This window comes from Euprymna scolopes, chromosome 30 (assembly GCF_053919585.1).
Source record: "Euprymna scolopes isolate OS-2025 chromosome 30, ASM5391958v1, whole genome shotgun sequence".
Taxonomy (NCBI): Eukaryota; Metazoa; Mollusca; class Cephalopoda; order Sepiida; family Sepiolidae; genus Euprymna; species Euprymna scolopes.
Window position 1 is genome coordinate 17,206,630 of NC_136511.1, and position 21,508 is coordinate 17,228,137.

Genomic DNA, 21,508 nt, shown 5'->3' on the forward strand with positions numbered 1-21,508 from the left:
ATCCTATTTTGAATTAACCTTTTTTATTTGACCCCTTTTTGGTTTTGATCCTATTTTGAATTAACCTTTTTTTTATTTGACCCCTTTTTGGATTTGATCCTATTTTGAATTAACCTTTTTTTTATTTGACACCTTTTTGGATTTGATCCTATTTTGAATAAACCTTTTTTTTTATTTGACCCCTTTTTGGATTTGATCCTATTTTGAATTAACCTTTTTTTTATTTGACCCCTTTTTGGATTTGATCCTATTTTGAATTAACCTTTTTTTTTATTTGACCCCTTTTTGGATTTGATCCTATTTTGAATTAACCTTTTTTATTTGACCTCTTTTGGGATTTGATCCTATTTTGAATTAACCTTTTTTATTTGACCCCTTTTTGGATTTGATCCTATTTTGAATTAACCTTTTTTTTATTTGACACCTTTTTGGATTTGATCCTATTTTGAATAAACCTTTTTTATTTGACCTCTTTTGGGATTTGATCCTATTTTGAATTAACCTTTTTTTATTTGACCCCTTTTTGGATTTGATCCTATTTTGAATTAACCTTTTTTTTTATTTGACCCCTTTTTGGATTTGATCCTATTTTGAATTAACCTTTTTTATTTGACCTCTTTTGGGATTTGATCCTATTTTGAATTAACCTTTTTTATTTGACCCCTTTTTGGATTTGATCCTATTTTGAATTAACCTTTTTTATTTGACCTCTTTTGGGATTTGATCCTATTTTGAATTAACCTTTTTTATTTGACCCCTTTTGGGATTTGATCCTATTTTGAATTAACCTTTTTTATTTGACCTCTTTTGGGATTTGATCCTATTTTGAATTAACCTTTTTTATTTGACCTCTTTTGGGATTTGATCCTATTTTGAATTAACCTTTTTTATTTGACCTCTTTTGGGATTTGATCCTATTTTGAATTAACCTTTTTTTTTATTTGACACCTTTTTGGATTTGATCCTATTTTGAATTAACCTTTTTTATTTGACCTCTTTTTGGATTTGATCCTATTTTGAATTAACCTTTTTTATTTGACCCCTTTTTGGATTTGATCCTATTTTGAATTAACCTTTTTTATTTGACCCCTTTTTGGATTTGATCCTATTTTGAATTAACCTTTTTTATTTGACCCCTTTTTGGTTTTGACCATTTTGTAATTTTACACTCTTTATTTGATCCTTTTTTTTATGTTGTCACTATTCAAGGTAAAATCTGTTTGTTTTCGGCAGGAAATTGTTTCTGAAATTGAAGTCAGCAAAAATGTCGTGCAGGCGACGAGCCGAGCAAAACTGTACGAAAGATTGGACGCTCTGCAACAGGAATTGGTGAAATGCGAAAAAGCTTTGGCCGAATATTTGGAGACGAAACGACTGGCATTTCCACGCTTTTATTTTGTATCTTCCGCTGATCTACTTGATATCCTGTCCAATGGAAACAATCCGATCATTGTAAGCCATCTTCTTGCATACCCCTTTCTTTTTACTCATTGACTATCTTTCGTTTCTCCTCTGTTAACAGCTCTCTCTGAGTAAAATCAGTCGTCATCATCATCATCATCATCATCATCATCATTATCCTCCTCCTCCTGATCATCATCATTATCATCATCATCGTCTTCCTCCTCATCGTCATCAGTTTATTATCTAACATTGACAATCTTCACTTGAAGATAACTGCTTTTCTCTTGTTAAAAGCTTCTCTCTGAGTAAAATCAACCATCATCATCAGCAGCAGCGGCAGCAGCAGCTTCATCCTCCTCCTCCTCATCATCATCCTCCTCATCAGCATCAGCATTCTCATCATCATCCTCATCATCATCAGCAGCAGCTTCATCCTCATCCTCCTCCTCATCATCATCATTATCATCATCATTATCACCCTCATCCTCCTCATCATCATCATCATCATCGGTTTATTATCCAACATTGACAATCTTAACTTGAAGATAACTGCTGGTCGTCTTTTGACAACATAAAAAATTTTCGACTCTTCATTTTCCTCTCATCGAACACTGTCAATTTCCTGCCACTGAAATGAACCCTTTCGTTGTTATGTTATCATCATCATCATCGTCATTGTCACCGTCGTTGTCATCATCAGCATCATCATCATCAACATCATCATTATCATCATCATCATTATCACATCATCATCGTCGTCGTCATCATCATTATCGTCTTCATCATCATCATCGTCATCAGCATCTTCATTATCGTTATCCTCATCAGCATCATCATCATCAATAACGTCATCGTCATCATCGTCATCATAATTGGTTTAATATTTGTTTAAAATGTTGCCATGTGTTGGATGGCTTTTAGGAATTTACTTCCCAATTGCCCAGGTCTTTATTTATCCCCCTTTGTCTCAAGACCGTTCTTATTACTTTGTCTCATGTTTTTTCCTGGCCTTCCCCTGTCAACTGACCCTGCTACCTCAACTGCTTTTCATCTACCGAACCTTAAAATCTTTCATTTTTTTCCAACATAACTGCATCATGTATCATTGAAGTCTCTTGTTCTGCCCACATCTTTCTATATTCTTCCGTTTTAATCTTCCTCTGAGGTCATCAAATCTTTTCTTTAAAACTCACGCTACGCACCCAGCATATCGTTCTCATAACATTTCTCTCCATGCAACACATGTCCTCAACCTTCACTGACTAAGTTTAACTTTCATACATTATCACACTGTGAATTTACGTCTAATAAACCCTTCCTTTAGTTGATAGTGGTAACGCTCTACTCATTAGGAATGACAAAACCGCAAACTTAATCTGTCCACTTTTAATTCTTGCAGTCACAATAGCACCTGATCCAACCTTTGCTCAAATGCTATCATCAAGGTAACAATATATATATATATATATATATATATATATATATATATATATATATATATATATATATATATATATATAGTGTGTGTGTGTGTGTGTGTGTGTGTGTGTGTGTGTGTGAAATATAATTATCCCCTGGCACGTGTTTCATCGTCTATGACGTATCAGAGTGGCTGAATCAAGCAAGATTCGAAATCGGGATCCCATGGGTAGAAGTCTAAACCTCTCTACCACTGGGCTATCTCGCACGACTGCTGGATGTATCGCGTTTTATGTAAAAGCTATGTATTTGTTTTTGTTGTGCAATACGTGTTGAATGAATTCAATTATTTATACGTATAATTATCCACTGACACGTATTTTGTCGTCTACGACTCATCAGAATGACTGAATCTAGCGAGATTCAAAATCGGGATCCCATGGAAACATGCCTAAACCTCTACTCCTGGGTGATCTTGCGCGACTGCTGGATATATCGCGTTTTATGTAGATGTTATTTATTTGTTTTTGTTTGCGATACTTTTGAATGAATTAAATTATTTATACAAAAGTGCATATATATATATATATATATATTCTAGCAAAAGTACCCGTCGTTGACTGGGTCCAAAAACAGCCTACAGAAAATGGAATCTGATTTATGAAAGTATGATAGGTTATGAAAAGGAAGGGTTGTAAAGATATAGCTTCGAATTTGGGGGTATCAAAACCAAAGCAAAATATGATGAAAGTAAAAATAAAATAGATAAACGCCATAATTTATTATACTATACCTGTTCACACTGAAACACTTATCACAATATTCTGTGGATCTATATTAAAAAACCTTGTTAAACTTTGTGACATATTTCCATTCTATGGAGGTCAAGTGCGAACGAACACCGCATAATTTTATTATACCATATTTCTTCAAACTGAAACATAATTATCAAAGTATACTTACGCAGATAGATATGAAAAGTCTTTATTAAAGTTTGTGCCTATTTCCATTATATGAAGGCCAGGTGCGAACACAGGCCACACAATTTTATTATACCATCCCTATTTAAGTTAAAACATACTTATCAAAGTATTATTATGTACATCTATATTAAAAACACTTGTAAACGTTTTTTTTTTAATTTTTAATTTTTTTTATTTCCATACTTGTGGACCAAGCCGAACCCAGACCCCACAATTTTAATGAACCACCGTTCTGCCAGATCAAACATACCCATTCCTGTCTCGATACATCTTCTATCATTATATGTAATCAGTTTTTAAAAATAGTCAATCATATAGGAGCCTATTCGTGACCAGGCACACACACACACACACACACACACACACACACACACACACACACACACACACACACACACATTCAGCTGTATATTATATATATATATATACATATATATATATATAATATATATATATATATATATATATATATATATATATATATATATATATATATATAGAGAGAGAGAGAGAGAGAGAGAGAGAGAGAGAGAGAATTGGACTAAATAATGTGAATTTTGTATCAATTAATAAGTATTTTAAATTTATATAGCTTGAAAAATTACCAAAATGTTGGTTTCATGTTTTCAGCAAGATACGAGTCTTTCTGGCGTTGTTCCGGAAATGTCTGCAGGGCCATTAAGAAAAAAAAATGGCGTTCTTTCCCTCATCTTTCCCAGCACTGGTCATATCTAGATAATTCAGGTTCACTAGATAATATTTTCTAAGTAAAAAATAATTTGCCGTGTATTTAGAATTACACTTGGTTAAAATAAAAACAAATATACAGAAAAAATATTTATGTTATATGCACTCGTCACAGATCAAAGATGTCATATTCCAAAAATCACAAAAAAATTGATCAAGTAGTCTTTTTTAATTAAGAAAATCAAATTATATTAGGAAGCCATTAGGCGGTAAGGAGTGGCTATATTGTTTTATATTTTGCCAAAATATAAGGGCGACACTTAAATTCGATAACAGATTTTGTTTGTATTCAAAATAATAAAACCTTTTTTAACCGATAAAAATCGTAAAATTTGAGTTATTAAATATTGGTTCTCATTTCATATTTGAGAGCAAATGTTGAAATCCATTTTGATACATTTCTTGTTGTTTTCAAACTCTGGTATAGTTTCATTCTTGCTGTGACATTTTTTTTTTTACCTTCTTTTGGTCATCTTCCTGTTTTTCTTGTGTTCTAGGTTTGTACTCATCTTACCAAACTGTTTGATAGTTTGGCGAAATTGAAGTTCGAACAACCGCTTTCTGATGGCAGCGACAACAAGACAGCTCTCGGGATGTACAGCAAAGATGGAGAATATGTCGACCTGAACAATAAATGTGACTGCTCCGGCCAGGTGAGCACACACTGCACACATTCGGAGTCTTTGGATGAATTCTTCTTTGCTGCTCGTTCTGTTTTTAGTTGTTGAAACTTTTTTTATGTTACTATTATACCCCAGTGAGTCACTCAATCTTGATTTCTGACAAATATAAGGTTGAACGATAAATTTGTCGCCCAAAAGAATACAATACTACTGTTTTATTTTAAAATTTTTATTGAAATAATCAATTCAGGTAACTTGATTATGTAGTAGAGCTGACATCTATTCAATGCAGCCGCCTTTAGCCTCAATCATCGTCTCGATACGGGTCCAGAACTGAGATCATACTTTTTCCACAAGCACTGACGGGAGCTCGGCAAATACTCGGTGGATGACGGCAATCAGGCTGGTTTTGGTGTTGTGGGAGGTTGTGTTGGTGATGTTCTCAACATATGACCAAACGATGTAGTCCGTCGGGTTCAGGTTGGGAGAGGAGAGGGGCAGTGAAAGCTAGGTACAAATCTTAGCACTCCTTTCTAAAGCCAATCCTAGTTGTCGGCTGGTGCCAAGTCCTGCTACCACATCTAGGGTCGGCCTGTAGCCACCTGATTGCACCAGGGGGGTCATCGCACTCTTCAGCACATCCAGGTATACATTGGTGTTGATTTTCAAGCCGATTTCGAAGATATGAAGTGATATAATGTGGCCCTAGTTGAAATCAAAGACCATAACTATAGAATGTTTTTGACTTGTGATGGGGGTATGAGACGAATGGATTCGCCAATCCTTTTTATAACAAACGGCTGTGCTAAACAACCAATGAAAATGTCCCAAAATTATTATAAAAATTGTCGAATTTTGAATTCAATCAGTTCACCATTTACTACGTCACAGACCACATTTAATTCTTGGCTGCCATCTTGGTTACTGATCTAAACTACGCCGCCATCTTTGTTCAACACAATATCTCAGAACTTGAGAGGTTAACTACGCCGCAGACCGCATTTGATTCTTGGTCGCCATCTTGGTTACTGATCTGAACTATACTGCCATCTTTGTTCAACACAATGTCTCAAAACTTAACAATAACCGTGGCCTGAAACTTTGTTTTTATCTCCCTGGGCACATCCCTGTTATTTGTACAATCCAGCAATGCATTTTGAAGGTGCTGACAATGGTCCTTTTGTCATAACTTGGATCGGTAGAGAGGATGAGTTGCACAGCAGCACATTTCCGATCTCACTCGTTGAACATTGTGTCACTTTCTGACATGATCGAAGGCTCCTATCGCTCTTGGAATTTGTACAAGTCCCAGGCCTGTATTGAGGTGATAATTGAGGCTGAAGGCGGCTACATAAAATAAATTAAAATTTATGCTGCTAAATTAAATCTACGACATAATCAAGTTACCTGAATCGATTTTTTTTCAATAAAAATTTAAAAATAAAACTGTAGTGTTGTTTTCCTTAGGGCGACATTATATATATATATGTATATACAGGGCGTTCATATACATATATACATATATGTATATACGGGGCGTCCAACCTTGTATATATGAGGATCACATGCGTTTCGTCAATTGTTCCGCGTTCATATTGCATGTGAAAATCCATAGAACTTTGATGTCGATACATTTGTGTCAGGAACTTGGGTTTCTGTAGATGATCGGAAAATATTTTATGGCATCGTTCTAGTATGATTTTGCTACGGAGATCTCCTGGGATTGAATCTTATTGTCCTGGCATGAAGCCGCAAGATTTCGGGAGCCATATATTGCATAGTGGAGGTGTAAACTGCCTGCGTTAAAAATTAAAACAGAAAAATGATCTTTTATTGTTGTTTCACGACGTTTCGGCCAACTATTCCTCTGACCTTCGTCAGGTTGTTAACTGCGACGGGATAGGAATGCTGAATCTTTAACTGTATCAGAGGAATAGTTGGCCGAAACGTTGTGAAACAACAATTATAAAAGATGAGGATAATCGTCCGCAAATAAATAAATAAAAATATACAAATTACTCATCCCAAAAGAATTCCAATAATTAACAAAACAAGTGAAGCATGCATGGTCTCCCATGAGTGCACAGTGAACGAGGCAAAAAAAAATTGACTAAGTTCAGCTTTTGCCTCCCCCCTCCCCCCATTTAGCCCCAAAAGTCGTCAGAGGATGTCAAATCCTGGTAAAAATGAACAAACGGTGCAGTTTTAGGCCTTAACATATGTAAATTTGAGTTTTGCGCCATGCAAAAAAAGAAATGACTAAGTCCATCATTTGCTCGCCCTTCATTTATCCCCAAAAGTTTCCAAGGCCTTAACATATTTAAATTTGAGTTCAGCACCATGCAAAACTGCTAAATAGACATACACAGAAAATTTTGAACAAATATGGTAAAATAGTCCCCAAAATGGAGTGTTTTTATTAGCCCTAAAAGAGCTCCTGGGGCACACCCAAGAGTTATTGTGAAGTATAGACAAACAAATTTATATAGAAATCAGTTAGTTACAAATTTTCAGAAAGTTTTATAAAAATCCAAGACATCAATTTTCTTTAATAAGAACAAAAGTGTCAATTTTAACCATTTTAACCTGAAAGGAACTCTTAGGGAGGCAACTGGAGTTTCCCCAGAAATCTTTTTTACTCATATCATGTTTAATGTTTGTGCAAAATTTCAAAATATTGCAAGGCGTAGTTATTGAGAAAAGTGCGGACAGACAAACGGACGAACAGACAAGGGTGAATTTACAGGTCCACCCTCCTTTTGTCAAGGGATCGATAAAAATGATCATTAATTACTAATTGTTTTTTTCTTTTTGTTTTTTAAGGTCGAAGTTTGGTTGAACCGAGTGTTGGAAGCGATGAGAAGCACAATCCGTTATCAAATGACGGAGGCCGTTGTTGGGTACGAAGAGAAACCACGCGAACAATGGTTGTTTGACTATCCAGCCCAAGTGGCCCTGTGCGGCACACAGATTTGGTGGACCAGTGACGTTAACATAGCCTTTGGTCGTTTGGAAGAAGGTTATGAGAATGCTCTGAAAGATTACAACAAAAAACAGGTAAGTGATTACTGTAATAAGGGGCCAGATTTATAAGGGGCATACTAAGTGGGGAGTTGTGTCGCAAGTTGTTTTTTGCTGCAATATTTTTGCTATTACAAAGTGCCTTTAATAAGTTTCCAGACTTTTTTGTCCAGACATTTAAAATTGTCGTAGACTCTTAAATATTCAGTATGTTATTGCTATACAGCTTATGAGATGAATGACCAATTTTTATGACTTCACCTCCAAATGAACAGCTACAGCAGGAATTGGAATACACCCTACTGAAGCCTGATGTTCACAGCTGGTGAATTTCAAAAATGCAATCTAAACGTGACGATACTTAAGAATGAGGAGCATTCCAAATAGGGAGTAGGGAGGGGAGTAGCAAGATGTCTGTTCACATTACATTTAAATTTCTGCTTGTTAGTACAGTCGCAAAAGCTGGAGACAGGTAAGAGATTCCAAAATCTAGCAGTACGAGGGATGAACTTTCAGAGTAGAAAGGTTCTCTGGCATTAGGGGACATCTACAGCAAAGGGGTGGGATTTTGCTGTTTGTCAAGTTAATCAAAGGTATTTATATTGAGAGGGCACCATTGCTATGGGTTCATCAAAACACATTTGATTAAAACAATTGTAAAACGAACAAAACAGGGATGCGACATTACAGTGATGGGACAGGAGTTTAAGGTTGCTTGACAGTGCACAACCTGTTAGATTGGAGACCCTTTTTGGACCCTGTTCAGTAAAGGGAGACTAGTGGTTAATACACAGGTCCATATATGGCAACAATATTCGATGCATGGCTGAATAGTGTCTTTATAGAGATACAGGATTTTTTTACAAGGTAGTCAACGCTCATTAAGGCCTGAAGGCCACTCGAGGATAAGGTTAATGAATGTAAGGTGGTAGTGTAGTAATCGTCAGTGGTGTAAATTGGGTAGAATTTGGATTATTTAAGAAGACGGCTCAACAAGAACTTGTTTACATTGGACTTGAAGGCTACCATATTATAATTGGCTGGGAAGCAGGCCAGTGGAGCAGTGTTCCACAGGCAAGCAGTTCTAGGAAAGAAGCCTTGTTCATGGAATATGCATTTAGATTTCAGTACAGATAGAGAGTGGGTGAAATTGTTTATAGTTGTAGTAGCTTGTCGAGTGGTTTTTGTGAAAGTTTGGCAAAAGAGGGACTATAGGTCAGAGCTCAGAGGAGTACTTGCCATGAAAATAACGATAGAGCAGAGACAGGCTCGCAACGACTCTTCTGTGGAAAGCAGGTTGCAGAGAAGAGAAAAGGGCATCACCTACTTGGTTTTGAAGCCAGTTGTGAACTCTATCAAAGCAAGATAGGGTGTGCCAAGCAGTTCCTGCCCAGATGTGGCAATGGTACTCAATTTTAGGACGAATTTGGTTCTTATACAGATGGAGAATTGCATCCGCAATGGATACTGTCTTGTGTGAGTGTTTTTCTAGTGCAGCACCTGGTAGGCCCAAATGATCACCTATCTAGTATTGACTATGTTCATCTTCACTTATTCACTCTTCCCTGGCTATTACTCCTCGTGCTTTTAGCTATCGATATTAGCCAGTCATATTAAAATCTCACTTGCTTAATAGTTCGTCTTAATTTCACGTTAGATCCAAAATAGAACTCTAATAATGGGAAGAAACCGTAGATTTGGCTACAGCCATTTTTCATTTGTTTGCTTTTTTTTTGCTTTGTATATCGTCACGTCTAAAAAAAAAAAAATAAAAAAATAAAAATAAAAATAATAAATAAATAAATAAAAATAAAATAAAAAATAAAATAAAATAAAAATAATACAAAAAAAACAAATAAGAGTAGGACTACATCTTCTGACTCATGATGAGGGTAAACTCCTCAAGAGGGACTTGGGTTCTCGTATGAGGGCCATACATTTGTGGTTTTAGTTAAGTGATCGATTACCGATATAGTTTTCTCGTCTATGGCCAAACGGGAAACTGATATCTCCGACTTTTTTTTTTTTTACTTCCGACACTTTTTATTTCGCTTTTAAATGTCAATTTGTTTGGACTCATTCACCTCGTTTCTTGATATTTCTTATATCTAAACCAGAGGCTCCCAAACTTTTTTTGGTCCGCACACCTGAAGAAATTTTCCTCAAACCTCGCACCCCTTAAAAGTTATGAACTCGTGTTTTTAATACATGGTTGGATTAAATAAGTTCAGCCATGTATTTAATGGCCACTTCATGACAATACTTGACCCTAAAATAAAAGCAAGAAGTGCATTGCAAAAGAAAAAAACACACAAAAAAGTAACAATAGCCGATTTTCTATCTAAACTTTTCTCGCACCCCCTGTAATATGATCTTGCACCCCCATGGGAGTCCAAACACCTCAGGTTGGAAACCTCTGATCTAAACCCTCCCACCCCACAATGGTAAAATCTTTCCTTCCTTCGCTAATAAATTTAGATGAATTTTTTCTTAGACCGACCTACTAGCTTAGGCGACTCATTATAAAGGTTCGCGCGTAAGAATCTATATAAACTATCAGCTGTAAGTATTTTTCTAGCACGGTAGAGAGAGTCTACCTTGTTTGCAACTGCACCTTTTTTCTTCTTTTTTCTTTCTTTTTTTTTCTTCTTGTTAAGTATTAATCCGATGCATTTTTTTTTTGTTGTATTTTTTAAATCTGTCTTCAGATCCAACAACTGAACGCGTTGATCACGATGCTTTTAGGCGACCTCAGCAAAGGTGACCGGCAAAAGATCATGACCATTTGCACAATTGATGTGCATGCACGCGACGTCGTGGCCAAAATGATTGCGGCCAAAGTGGACAACGCGCAGGCATTCACGTGGCTCTCGCAGCTACGCCATCGATGGGGTGAGCAGGAAAAGGACTGCTTCGCTAACATCTGCGACGCCCAGTTTCAATACAGCCATGAATATTTAGGAAACACTCCGCGTCTTGTCATCACTCCTTTAACTGACAGGTAACACGTGATTTTTTGTTCATTTCTATTTGTTTGGATTTTTTTTTTTTTTTTTTTAATATTTCAGATGAAAATTGATAATTCGTATTGTTTACATCATACAGACTACTGTTCTCATCTTTAGTTTAATTTTTTTCATGGAGTAGCGGCAGCTGTTGCTGCTTCATTGAAAGCTTGATACCGGTCAACAATTCAGAATTTACTTTTTAAGCTGTTAGCTTTGGCCGTTACTGATTTCAATATTCAAGAATGAGACGGAGAGAGAAAGAGGGAGGAAGAGAGGGAGAGAAAGAGGGGAAGGGGTAGGGAGAATGAGAAAGGGGTGGGGGGGAGAAAGAGAAGGAAGGAGAGAAGGAGAGATTGGGAGGAGAGAGAAGGAGAAAGAGAGAGGAAAAAAGAGAAAAGGAGAGAGAGATTGGAGAGGGGTGAGAGAGAGAGAGAGGGAAGGAGAGAGAGAAAGAGAAAAGGAAAGGAGAAACGAGAGAGGGATCAGAGAGAGAGGAGAGAGAGAGAGGAGGGAGAATTAGAAAGAGAGAGAGGAAGGAGAGAGAGGGGAGAGAGTGAAAGAGAGAGAAGGATAGAGGGGGAGGAATAGAGAGAGGGAGAGAAAGAGGGAGAGAGAGAAGAAAAAAGGAGAAGGAGAGAGAAAGAGAAAGAGAGAAGCAGAGAGAAAAGGAGAAAGAGGAGAGAGAGAGAGGGAGAGAAAAAGAAAGAGAGAGAGAGAGGGAGAAAGAGAAAAGGAAAGAAAGCGAGGGAGACTGAGGGAGAAAGAAAGTGATTAAGTTTTAAGTTCAGTGAATAAAAATAGTATTTCTGAATTTTTGAGATGAGAATTTATAATTCGTCTTATTTGGATTCTTTGGATTATTGTTCTCATTTTCACAATGTTTCAGTCAATGTAACCTTCGACCTTCTTCAGGTGTATCCTGTCAAACGCAAGACTCTTTCTATCAAAATCAAGAATTTTTTTGTCAAACTCGGGAATCTTTCTGTCAAACTCTGGAATGTGCATAGAATTTCGAATGGAACCCTTTATTTAATATGCAAGGATAACACACTCTCGTTCCATGAGTAATGACTTGGTAGAAGTCATAAGTTATTCGCAATTGTATTTTGAGAAAACAACATCGGAAGTTACATCGGCCAAAACGTTGTGAGAATAAAATACAAGATGAGAACAATAATCCGAATGATCTGAATTTGTTTGAATTATTTGGATTTATTTATCGTTTTTTTTTTTTAGAAGAAGGCCAAAGAGTACATCAGCCGCATGTAACAGAAAACAGTAATTCTTTCCCATTTGTCAGAAACATCGTACATGGAATATGAGGAGTAAAGGACAAAATAAGGGAAGTGAGAGTTAATTGGCTGCTGAACGTAAACCCATGGTCCACTTTTTAATCCGCTAAAAACATGAGGTTTACAGTAAGCACAACTTCCGGTATATTACAGTATTGCAACTTCCGGTATGTTACAGTATTGCAAAAAAATGGAAATTTGAATCTTAGCATTGCGAATCCACCCCTCCCTGCGAGTCCTAATAAAAGCAATTCATTTAGCGTCAAATTATACCAAAGCTGGAATATTGTTTGTCAGTTGCGGTCTACACAAAAAGTTAAAGAAATCTGCAAAAAAGAAGCACCCGAGAGAACATTCACGAGCAAAATATGTGGAGTAGACCAAATGAATTACTGGAAGAGGATGAAGACGCTGCAACTGTATTCATTAAAACATGGAACACGTACATCAAATCTGTTGCCAAGGCCGCTGGAAAAATGGTGGGATCTTTCTATCGATCTGATAGATATCTCACTGCTGATGCAATTCTCTATCTATATAAGAGCCAGGTACGTCCAAGGATGGAATACTGTTGCCACATCTGGGCAGGAGCTGCTAGAAAGGACTTGTCCTGCCTTGATAGAGTTCAAAATAGACTTCGTAGCCTCGTAGATGTCCTTTTCTCTTCCCTGCAACCTCTATATCACAGAAGATATGTTGCAAGTTTGTCTGATGCATCGTTATTTTCATGGAAAGTGCTCGACTGAGCTTCAGTCTATGCCCCCCCCCCTCGCCAAACTTTCACAAGAAACACTCGTCTAGCTGAAAACACTAACAATAATTCCCCCCCCCACTCTTTATCTGTGCCTAAACCTAAACGTAGATTCCATGAACAAAGCTTCTTTCTTAGAACTGCACGCCTGTGGAATTGTCTTCCGTTTTCCTGCTTTCCGGCTGACTGCAATATGGTTGTGTTCAAGCCTAACATAAATAAGTTCTTGATGAGCCATTCCAATATAAGTTATCAAATTTACCAAATTTTCATTATTAATGATTACTATATTGTCAATTTCTACTGTACACTCTTTAACCCTTATCCTTGAGTGGCCTCTTGGCCTTGATAATGTGGTGATGCCTGTGTAAAAAAAAAAAACGTCGAAGAAAGCAATATATTATCATCTATGTATTAAAAATCTTGGGAGGACGGGTCCGAAACACAACAATAGTAACCCTGACCCTAACCCTAACCCACCAGCTGTAAGAAAGGCCCTGCTATATAAAAACCACACTTGCGACTACGCAGAGAGTCAAGTCCCTCACCCACCATAACTTCACCTACAGTGATACAAGAACATTCAACTGTATTCCAGCTGCAATAAGGAATATAAGCAGAGTATCCCTCGACACTTCCAAAAACAACTTGACAAATATCATATTTAAACGCATGTTACGACCGGGCAACGCCGAGCGACCTGCTAGTAGTTTATAGTTTTCAAGTATATGGAGGTTGCCCATTTTTTTTTTTATTCACAACTGAAGTTTGTTCATTTTTGTTTATTTTCTTCTGTAAAATTTAATAATAATGGTATTAGCTTTAAACACATCATCCGGCTATAGCCAAATTGTCTAGTATTTTTAACTTCCGGTTGGATAATTAGAAATGCTCAAGCAGACAAGACAGCCATCTTTAACATGATGGAAAAAAAGATGTTTCTCGTTCTCGAGAGGGAGGTAATCATCGTAATTCTCGTCCTCCGCCCAATTCTCCCCCTCCTCCTCCTCCTCCTCCTCATCATCATCATCATCATCATCATCATCATCCAGTTCTATTTGGTCAATACATTCAACTGTATTCCAGCTGCAATAAGGAATATAAGGAGAGTGTCCCTCGATACTTTCAAAACACAACTGGACATCACGGTGCAACAGATACCTGACCAGCCACCACCACCACGCTACCCTATTCTCAACCTCAATCCTCTAGTGGACTGGACCTCTGTATGAAGTGGACAGCCTGTGTGCAGTGGAGTTCCAGCTCAGTTGTGTCAGTAACCGACGGAATAACACAAATTACAAACTAATAAATTTCAGTTAATATTTTTGGAATCGTCGATGAAGAAAACTGAAAGAAAACGATTGAAAAGTTCACCGCTGTTTTTAGATTGCGTGAAGAATCTAATTTTATTGAAACATATTTGAATGTTCTGCTATCGATTTGTATAACACACAAACAAACATTAAATTTTATATAAAGAAAAAATTATAATCTTTTCAAATTAATCTAATATATAAAACTCACTATGTCTGTCTGTCTGTCTGTCTGTCTGTCTGTCTTCATATTTTCAAACTCTATCTCCTCCGAAACTAAAATTCGCAGAGCGGCACTAGGGGCCTCAAATGATTGGATTTTTTTATAAACCGGTCTTTTATGGGTCTTTAGCCGGTTTAAATAGTTTTTAAGGGGTCGAAAAGGGGTCAAAATTGAAAAAATCGTTATACATTTTGTACATTCATCTTATTTTATTTTTAATTAGTCAATATGCGTATCACATTGGTACAGTGGTAGCATCATCAACTTTGAATGTTACAGTTTTGTTTTCGGTTTCGATTCTAGCTAATGGCATCCAATATCCAATAATTTTTGTTGCATTGTTTCCATTACGCGATTTTGAAGTTTTAAAATTCAAAATCGCATAATGGAAACTATTAAAGGTATTTGCAGCTTCTCTTCCAATTTTCTGGATTTTGATCATGTCAAATCACACTTTATTTCCTTTTGACAGATTGATTGTTAGGGTTAGGGTTAGGGTTATTGTTGCTATTTCTTCTGATGAGTTAAGGGCATAATAGATTCACTGATTGATATAATAATTAAGTAATTGATTTTGCGCTACGAAACAGATACTGTAAAGAATTGTAAAAGTCAACTGAATTAAAGGAATAAATTATAAGATGGTCAACATCATGAATTTTGGAATATAGTTTTTTTGTCATTTATTCACTATATATATGTGTGTGTGTGTGTGTGTGTGTGTGTGTGTGTGTGTGTGTGTGTGTGTGTGTGTGTATCTAAGTCACAGATTAGAAATCAAGTGAATTATCCTGTCAGATATTACATTGAGGTAGTACTTTCAGGATGATCCTTGCCAAAAAGGTAAAGCTCAATATTTAAAAAGTAGAGCAATATATAATTTTAATGATTAAAGTAAAATTCTGTAAATCAAAATAATAAATATATATATATATATATATATATATATATATATATATATATATACGTTGGCTAATTAACATTGTTAAAAGTTAATTAGTTATTATCGATCTATCTGTCTATCTATTCAACGATATGCTTAAAATAGTTTATATTATGAGTTATTTATTGTTTATAGAATTAAGTTTAGCGATAGATTTTAGCTGGAATGTTTATATAATTTAGCTAGGTTAAATATAAACAAAATAACCTTGAACAGGCGTACGTGATGCAAAGGTCACGTTAAGATGACATAGATTTTAATTAGTGACCTAACGGAACTGAGCTCAGAGGTCGAGAAGTTTAGAGACGACAGTTGGAGTTTGATTACCAGAGTGAACAGACGAGAGAGTTGGGGTTTAGTCACACAGATGAATAGATGTACTTGACGGCCAGGGAGCGGGCTGGGGGAAGAAGAAACATGTAGAAGAAATGCAGACTCCGTGAAACCATTTGAGACAACTGAAATAAATTTATATTATAAAAAAAACCCGAATATGTTGTATTACGGGGTGTCTAATATGTCTATGTAAGGCCAAAACTGCACCGTTTGTTCATTTTTCACCAGGATTTTAAATCCATGGGGACTTTTGGGGCAAAATGGGGGTGGGGCAAATGCTGAACTTTGTCATTTTTTTATGCCTCGTTCACTGTGCACTTATGAGGACCATGCACGTTTCGCTTGTTTTTACTCCTTTTCACTCCAAACAACACATACTCCCACTTGAATGTAAAAGGATACTATATGAGATCGTATTTAAGGAGGGACTGTGGGGACTTGAGCAGCAAGACATTTAAACTTTTGCAGATTAGTACAGTCAAGGAAGCAGGAAATCCCAAAGGTTAGTAGTTCGGGTGAAGAAACTATTAGAATCGAATGCTTTCCAGCATCTAGGACTTCAACAGCGAAGGGGTGGGATTTTGATTTTGGTTGGGTTATTCGGAAGTATGTACGCTGAGGAGACACAAGTGCTATTAAGTTCATCAGGGTACATTCCATTAAATTATTTGTATAATCAGACAAATCTATGCAAAATTGTGGTGATGGAACAGAGATTGGATAGTGGGGGAACCTATAAGATTTTAGACTCTTTTGTGAACCCTGTCAAATGAGAAAGAAGTGGAGGGAGACTAGTGGTAGATGCACCAGCCCAGCTGCGCAACAGTACTTCATGCATGGGCGAATTGTGGCTTTGTGAAGATATAGGGTATTTTCTGGTGTGAGTATATTTCTAACTTGGTAGAGAAAGTTCATCTTCTTTACAGCAGACTTGGCAATGTCCTCAATGCATTTGTCTCCATTCATGTTGTCTTTCTTTTTTTGTTGAATGTTCGTTGTCTAACTCTTTTTAAATGTAAGTTGTAAAAGGCAGTACAAAGCAGAGATAATGATAAGACACAAATTGAAGCAGATGAAATATAGTTTTATTAATATAACTACACACACATGCGTATATATTTTTATATATTTCATACACATGTTTTATTTATATTTGTAACGTGATTACCTGTGTCAGCTGGTCTGATGGAATATCCGTGTTCTATAATATTTCAATAAAAATCTCTTCGTCAGGTATGTGTTTGACTTTGGTTCAAACGTGCTTCTTCTTTTTTTGATTTCTTTTATTTCAGATGTTATATTACCTTGACACAATCTCTTCATTTAGTCATGAGTGGAGCCCCTGCCGGTCCTGCTGGGACAGGGAAAACAGAGACGACCAAAGATTTAGGTCGGGCTCTCGGAATCATGGTCTATGTCTTTAACTGTTCCGAACAAATGGATTACAAGGTGAGTGCTCTTTTATTACATTCTTACATAAAAGCGAAAATGTGTGTATGTATGCTCGCTTTTTGTGTATGTCCAAGAAAGGCTTTTTTCCGAGAAGCGATAGGTCGACTCACTTCTTCTTAAAACTTTTTTATATCACACCTAAATGATAATATCTACGAGTTAACAACCGGGGTCGCCTGTCTATTTAATTTCCCGACTTTCAAAAGATAAATATTCAAGATTTTTCGATCGTCGCATGTGCATTAAGCTTTTTCGTATATAAAAAAGAGAAGCGAACAGACTCGCGGTAAATAAAACACTGTCCCGCACTCAAAGTTGACGTCATTAAGTCGTCAAAAATGGGCACCTGCCTTAAACGTAGCGTGATCTAATCATTATATGATGATCTTCGTGAAAAGGAAAGTAATTCTTCCCTTTCTTTTCTAGATGTACTAGTTTGTAAAACACCTTCCGTTTTCTTGACTTCCATCTACCGTAAACCTACATTCACTGGTCTTTACACACGTTGGGACTCTTTTTGCCCCACCAAACAAAAATATAATCTTATCAACACCCTTATCTATAGAGCTTGTATGATATGTTCAGATAACAAATTAAATGATGAAGTCAAATTTATTACCAAGACTTTGCAATAATGGTTTTCCATTGCAAATCGTGGAATCTACAATTAGAAATAAAATTTCTAATTTCAATAAAATTAAACAGGCATCTGTTGACAAATGCCCTATCTACCTACGCCTACCTTGGCTATGTAATATTAGTGAAATATTTGCCAAGCAAATTTCTTCTGTCGTACAACAATGTTACTTTTCATCAAATACCCGTGTTGTTTTTTCTTGTAAACCCATTTTGTCTTCAATTTGTAAAGACGTTCTTTCCCCCTCCCATAACAATTCTATTATTTATTTATTTATTTATTTATTTAAATGTAGCTGCGGTGTGCGCTACGTCGGGCGAACGTCTCAAAGATTAGATAATAGGGTAAAACAACATGTTCCATCCAAAATTCGAAATGGAAACTACCTAACTTCGGACGTTTTGAACAATACCCATGGCTCATCTATAGGAGAGCACCTTATAAATAATCGCATTTGCGCTTCGAATTTTAGTGCGGACTTTTTTTCCATCCTTAGCAAGTCGCACTCTTTTTACCATCTCAAAATTCTAGAAACTATATATATTAAGACTCTGAGATCTTCTCTTTGCAAACAAAAAGAGAATCTCTTAGGGCTTAATCTAGTTTCTATTTAATAATTGATAATAATTGATCCCCCCCCCCTTTTTTATACATATAATTGCTCCAGAAAAGGTTTAATATTTATGAAGCAATTCTGGTTTCTGATTGGTTGGTAGCAGAACGTGAATTAATTTGATTCGCCAGTTCTTAGCAGCACCGTTTATAAATAGAATCGTCCGACTGTGTGGGATCATATCCCATTACCACTTTGTGATGGGAAGTGTCTCCTAGCGGCTTCGGCTGCAGGGAGACAGGGTAGTACAAGTCAAGGATTCGTCACTTGACACTTAGCCCAGCACCTGTTGGACTGAGGTACACCGCCTGGGTAATACCTAGGAGGTCCACCCTCCCAGGCCTTGCCACCGGGCTTTCCGGTGGAGCAAGTTTATTGCTTGCTGCCTGAGGCGCCCCGACCGGGGAATGCGACGGGTTACTCAGGCAATTTTTAAAATTGCAGGAGTGCCCCTCCTTTAGGGGAGCCTGCAGGGTTCCCACTTTCCAGGCCTTGTGCCAAATAATGCTGAGGTGGGCAGCATTTAAATAACTACCCCATTACAACTCCAAAATATTGCAACATTCCCCCTACTTTTTCATCTCCGATTCATTATTCCCCCCCCCCCACTTTTCTTTTTAAAACGTAATTAAGCACGATTTTAGCTCTGTTGAGCGAGCTTCGAAACCGGTCAGCTGACGCATTCATTTTTATTTTTTAATTTCACAATCTAAAATCAAGAATGTTTTCTAACAAGTTTAAATTTGGTCTTTACATAGCCATAATATTATATATATATATATATATATATATATATATATATATATATATATATATATATATATATATGTTTTCTAACAAGTTTAAATTTGGTCTTTACATAGCCATAATATTATATATATATATATATATATATATATATATATATATATATATATATTGTGTATATATATATATATATATATATATATATATATATATTGCCTTGAATTAAAGTTTAAAATGCAAAAGTCAAGTATCATGCTTCAATTGTGTTCTAAACAGAAACATATGTCATATCAAAGAACCTGCTGTTAATTTTATGTGCCTCGCCTTACCGCTTGTGCGGTGATAATGACTTCAATTTAAGTTTCAAATGAATTTAAGTTTCAAATGAGTATAATGGTTCAATTGTGCTTTAAATAGAAACATTCATTTCGAATGCGCCCCTGTCATATCAAAGAACCTACTGTCGATTTTATATGTCGGGCCTTTCATAAGATATCTTATATGAATTATGATCATTTGTATGATTTTATATGTCGGGCCTGTGGTAATAAAACTTCTCAAATGCACTTGTGACGTTAGGCTGTGTAAGGTGTTAACTTTGGTCAAAATCGTCTGTTCCTTCTTTCAACGGATTATTTCGATTATCGATACTTATCGAAGACATTCTGATATAAAAGCCATCTAAGAACACTGCCAGGCTCAAAAAGTACCTTCGTGTGAAATTTCATAAAAATCCATCCAGCCATTTCCGAGTGCATAGGGAAACTAAAAAAACAAAACTTAAATTCTTTTTCTAACCCATTTGTATTTCTATTTTGTAGTCCATTGGAAATATCTACAAAGGTTTGGCCCAATCTGGTGCGTGGGGATGCTTCGATGAATTTAACCGCATCTCCGTCGAAGTGTTATCTGTCGTCGCTGTTCAAGTGAAAAGTATTCAAGACGCCATCAAAGACCAAAAGAAGGAATTCAATTTCATGGGTGAAAACATCAAGATTGTCCCCACCGTCGGCATCTTCATCACCATGAATCCAGGATACGCAGGACGAACTGAACTACCAGAGAACCTTAAAGCTTTATTCAGGTAAGCAATATATAACAGTCTCATATTAGGTTTGTGAATTATTTTTCTGGTCACCCAACAAAAGGAGTGTGGACCTGTAAATTAACCCTTGTCCGTTCGTCCGTTCATCTGTCCGCACTTTTCTTAATAACTACGCGTTGCAATTTTTAAAAATTTTGTACAAACATTAAACATGATATGCGTAAAACAGAAACAGAACAGATTTACCGTGAAAACTCCGGTTACCTCCCCCCCCCTAGGGGTGCCTTTCGGGTTAAAATGGCTAAAATTGACACTTTTGTGGTTATTAAACAAAATTGATGCTTTTGGTTTTTTATAAAACTTTCTGAAAACTTGTAACTAACTGATTTCTATATAATTTTGTTTGTCTATACTTCGCGATAACTCTTGAGTGTGCCCCAGGGGCTCTTTTAGGGCTAATAAAAACACTTCATTTTGGGATTATTTTATCATATTTTTCCAAAATTTTCTGTGTATGCCTATTTAGCAGTTTTGCATGGTGCTGAACTCAAATCTAAATATGTTAAGACCTTGGGAACTTTTGGCCTAAATGAAGGGGAAGGCAAATGATGGACTTAGTCATTTCTTTTTTGCATGGTGCAGAACTCAAATTTACATATGTTAATGCCTAAAACTATACCGTTTGTTCATTTTTACCAGGATTTGACGTCCCCTGCGGACTTTTGGGGCTAAATGGGAGGGGGGGGGCAAAAGCTGAACAGTCATTTTTTATGCCTCGTTCACTGTGGACTCACGGGGGACATTGCATGCTTCACTTTTTTTTAAATTTTTTTTTTTAGATGAGGATTTATAATTTGTATTATTTTGGATTATTCAGACTACTGTTCTCATCTTGAGTGTTATTCACACAACGTTTCAGCCGATGTAATCTCCGACCTTCTTCAGGTG

At 36.4% G+C, this 21,508-nt stretch overlaps 1 protein-coding gene across 1 annotated transcript in view; it reads left to right on the plus strand.

The window, feature by feature from the left end:
* Nucleotides 1-21,508, plus strand: part of LOC145254676 (dynein beta chain, ciliary-like) — a 249,325-nt gene that overhangs the window by 111,326 nt on the left and 116,491 nt on the right. Inside the window, exons 23-28 of the mRNA XM_080113323.1 lie at nt 1,234-1,452; nt 5,051-5,206; nt 8,000-8,233; nt 10,906-11,198; nt 17,359-17,515; nt 20,337-20,599. Coding sequence (XP_079969449.1) covers nt 1,234-1,452; nt 5,051-5,206; nt 8,000-8,233; nt 10,906-11,198; nt 17,359-17,515; nt 20,337-20,599 — 1,322 coding nt within the window. The remainder of the gene's footprint in view (nt 1-1,233; nt 1,453-5,050; nt 5,207-7,999; nt 8,234-10,905; nt 11,199-17,358; nt 17,516-20,336; nt 20,600-21,508) is intronic.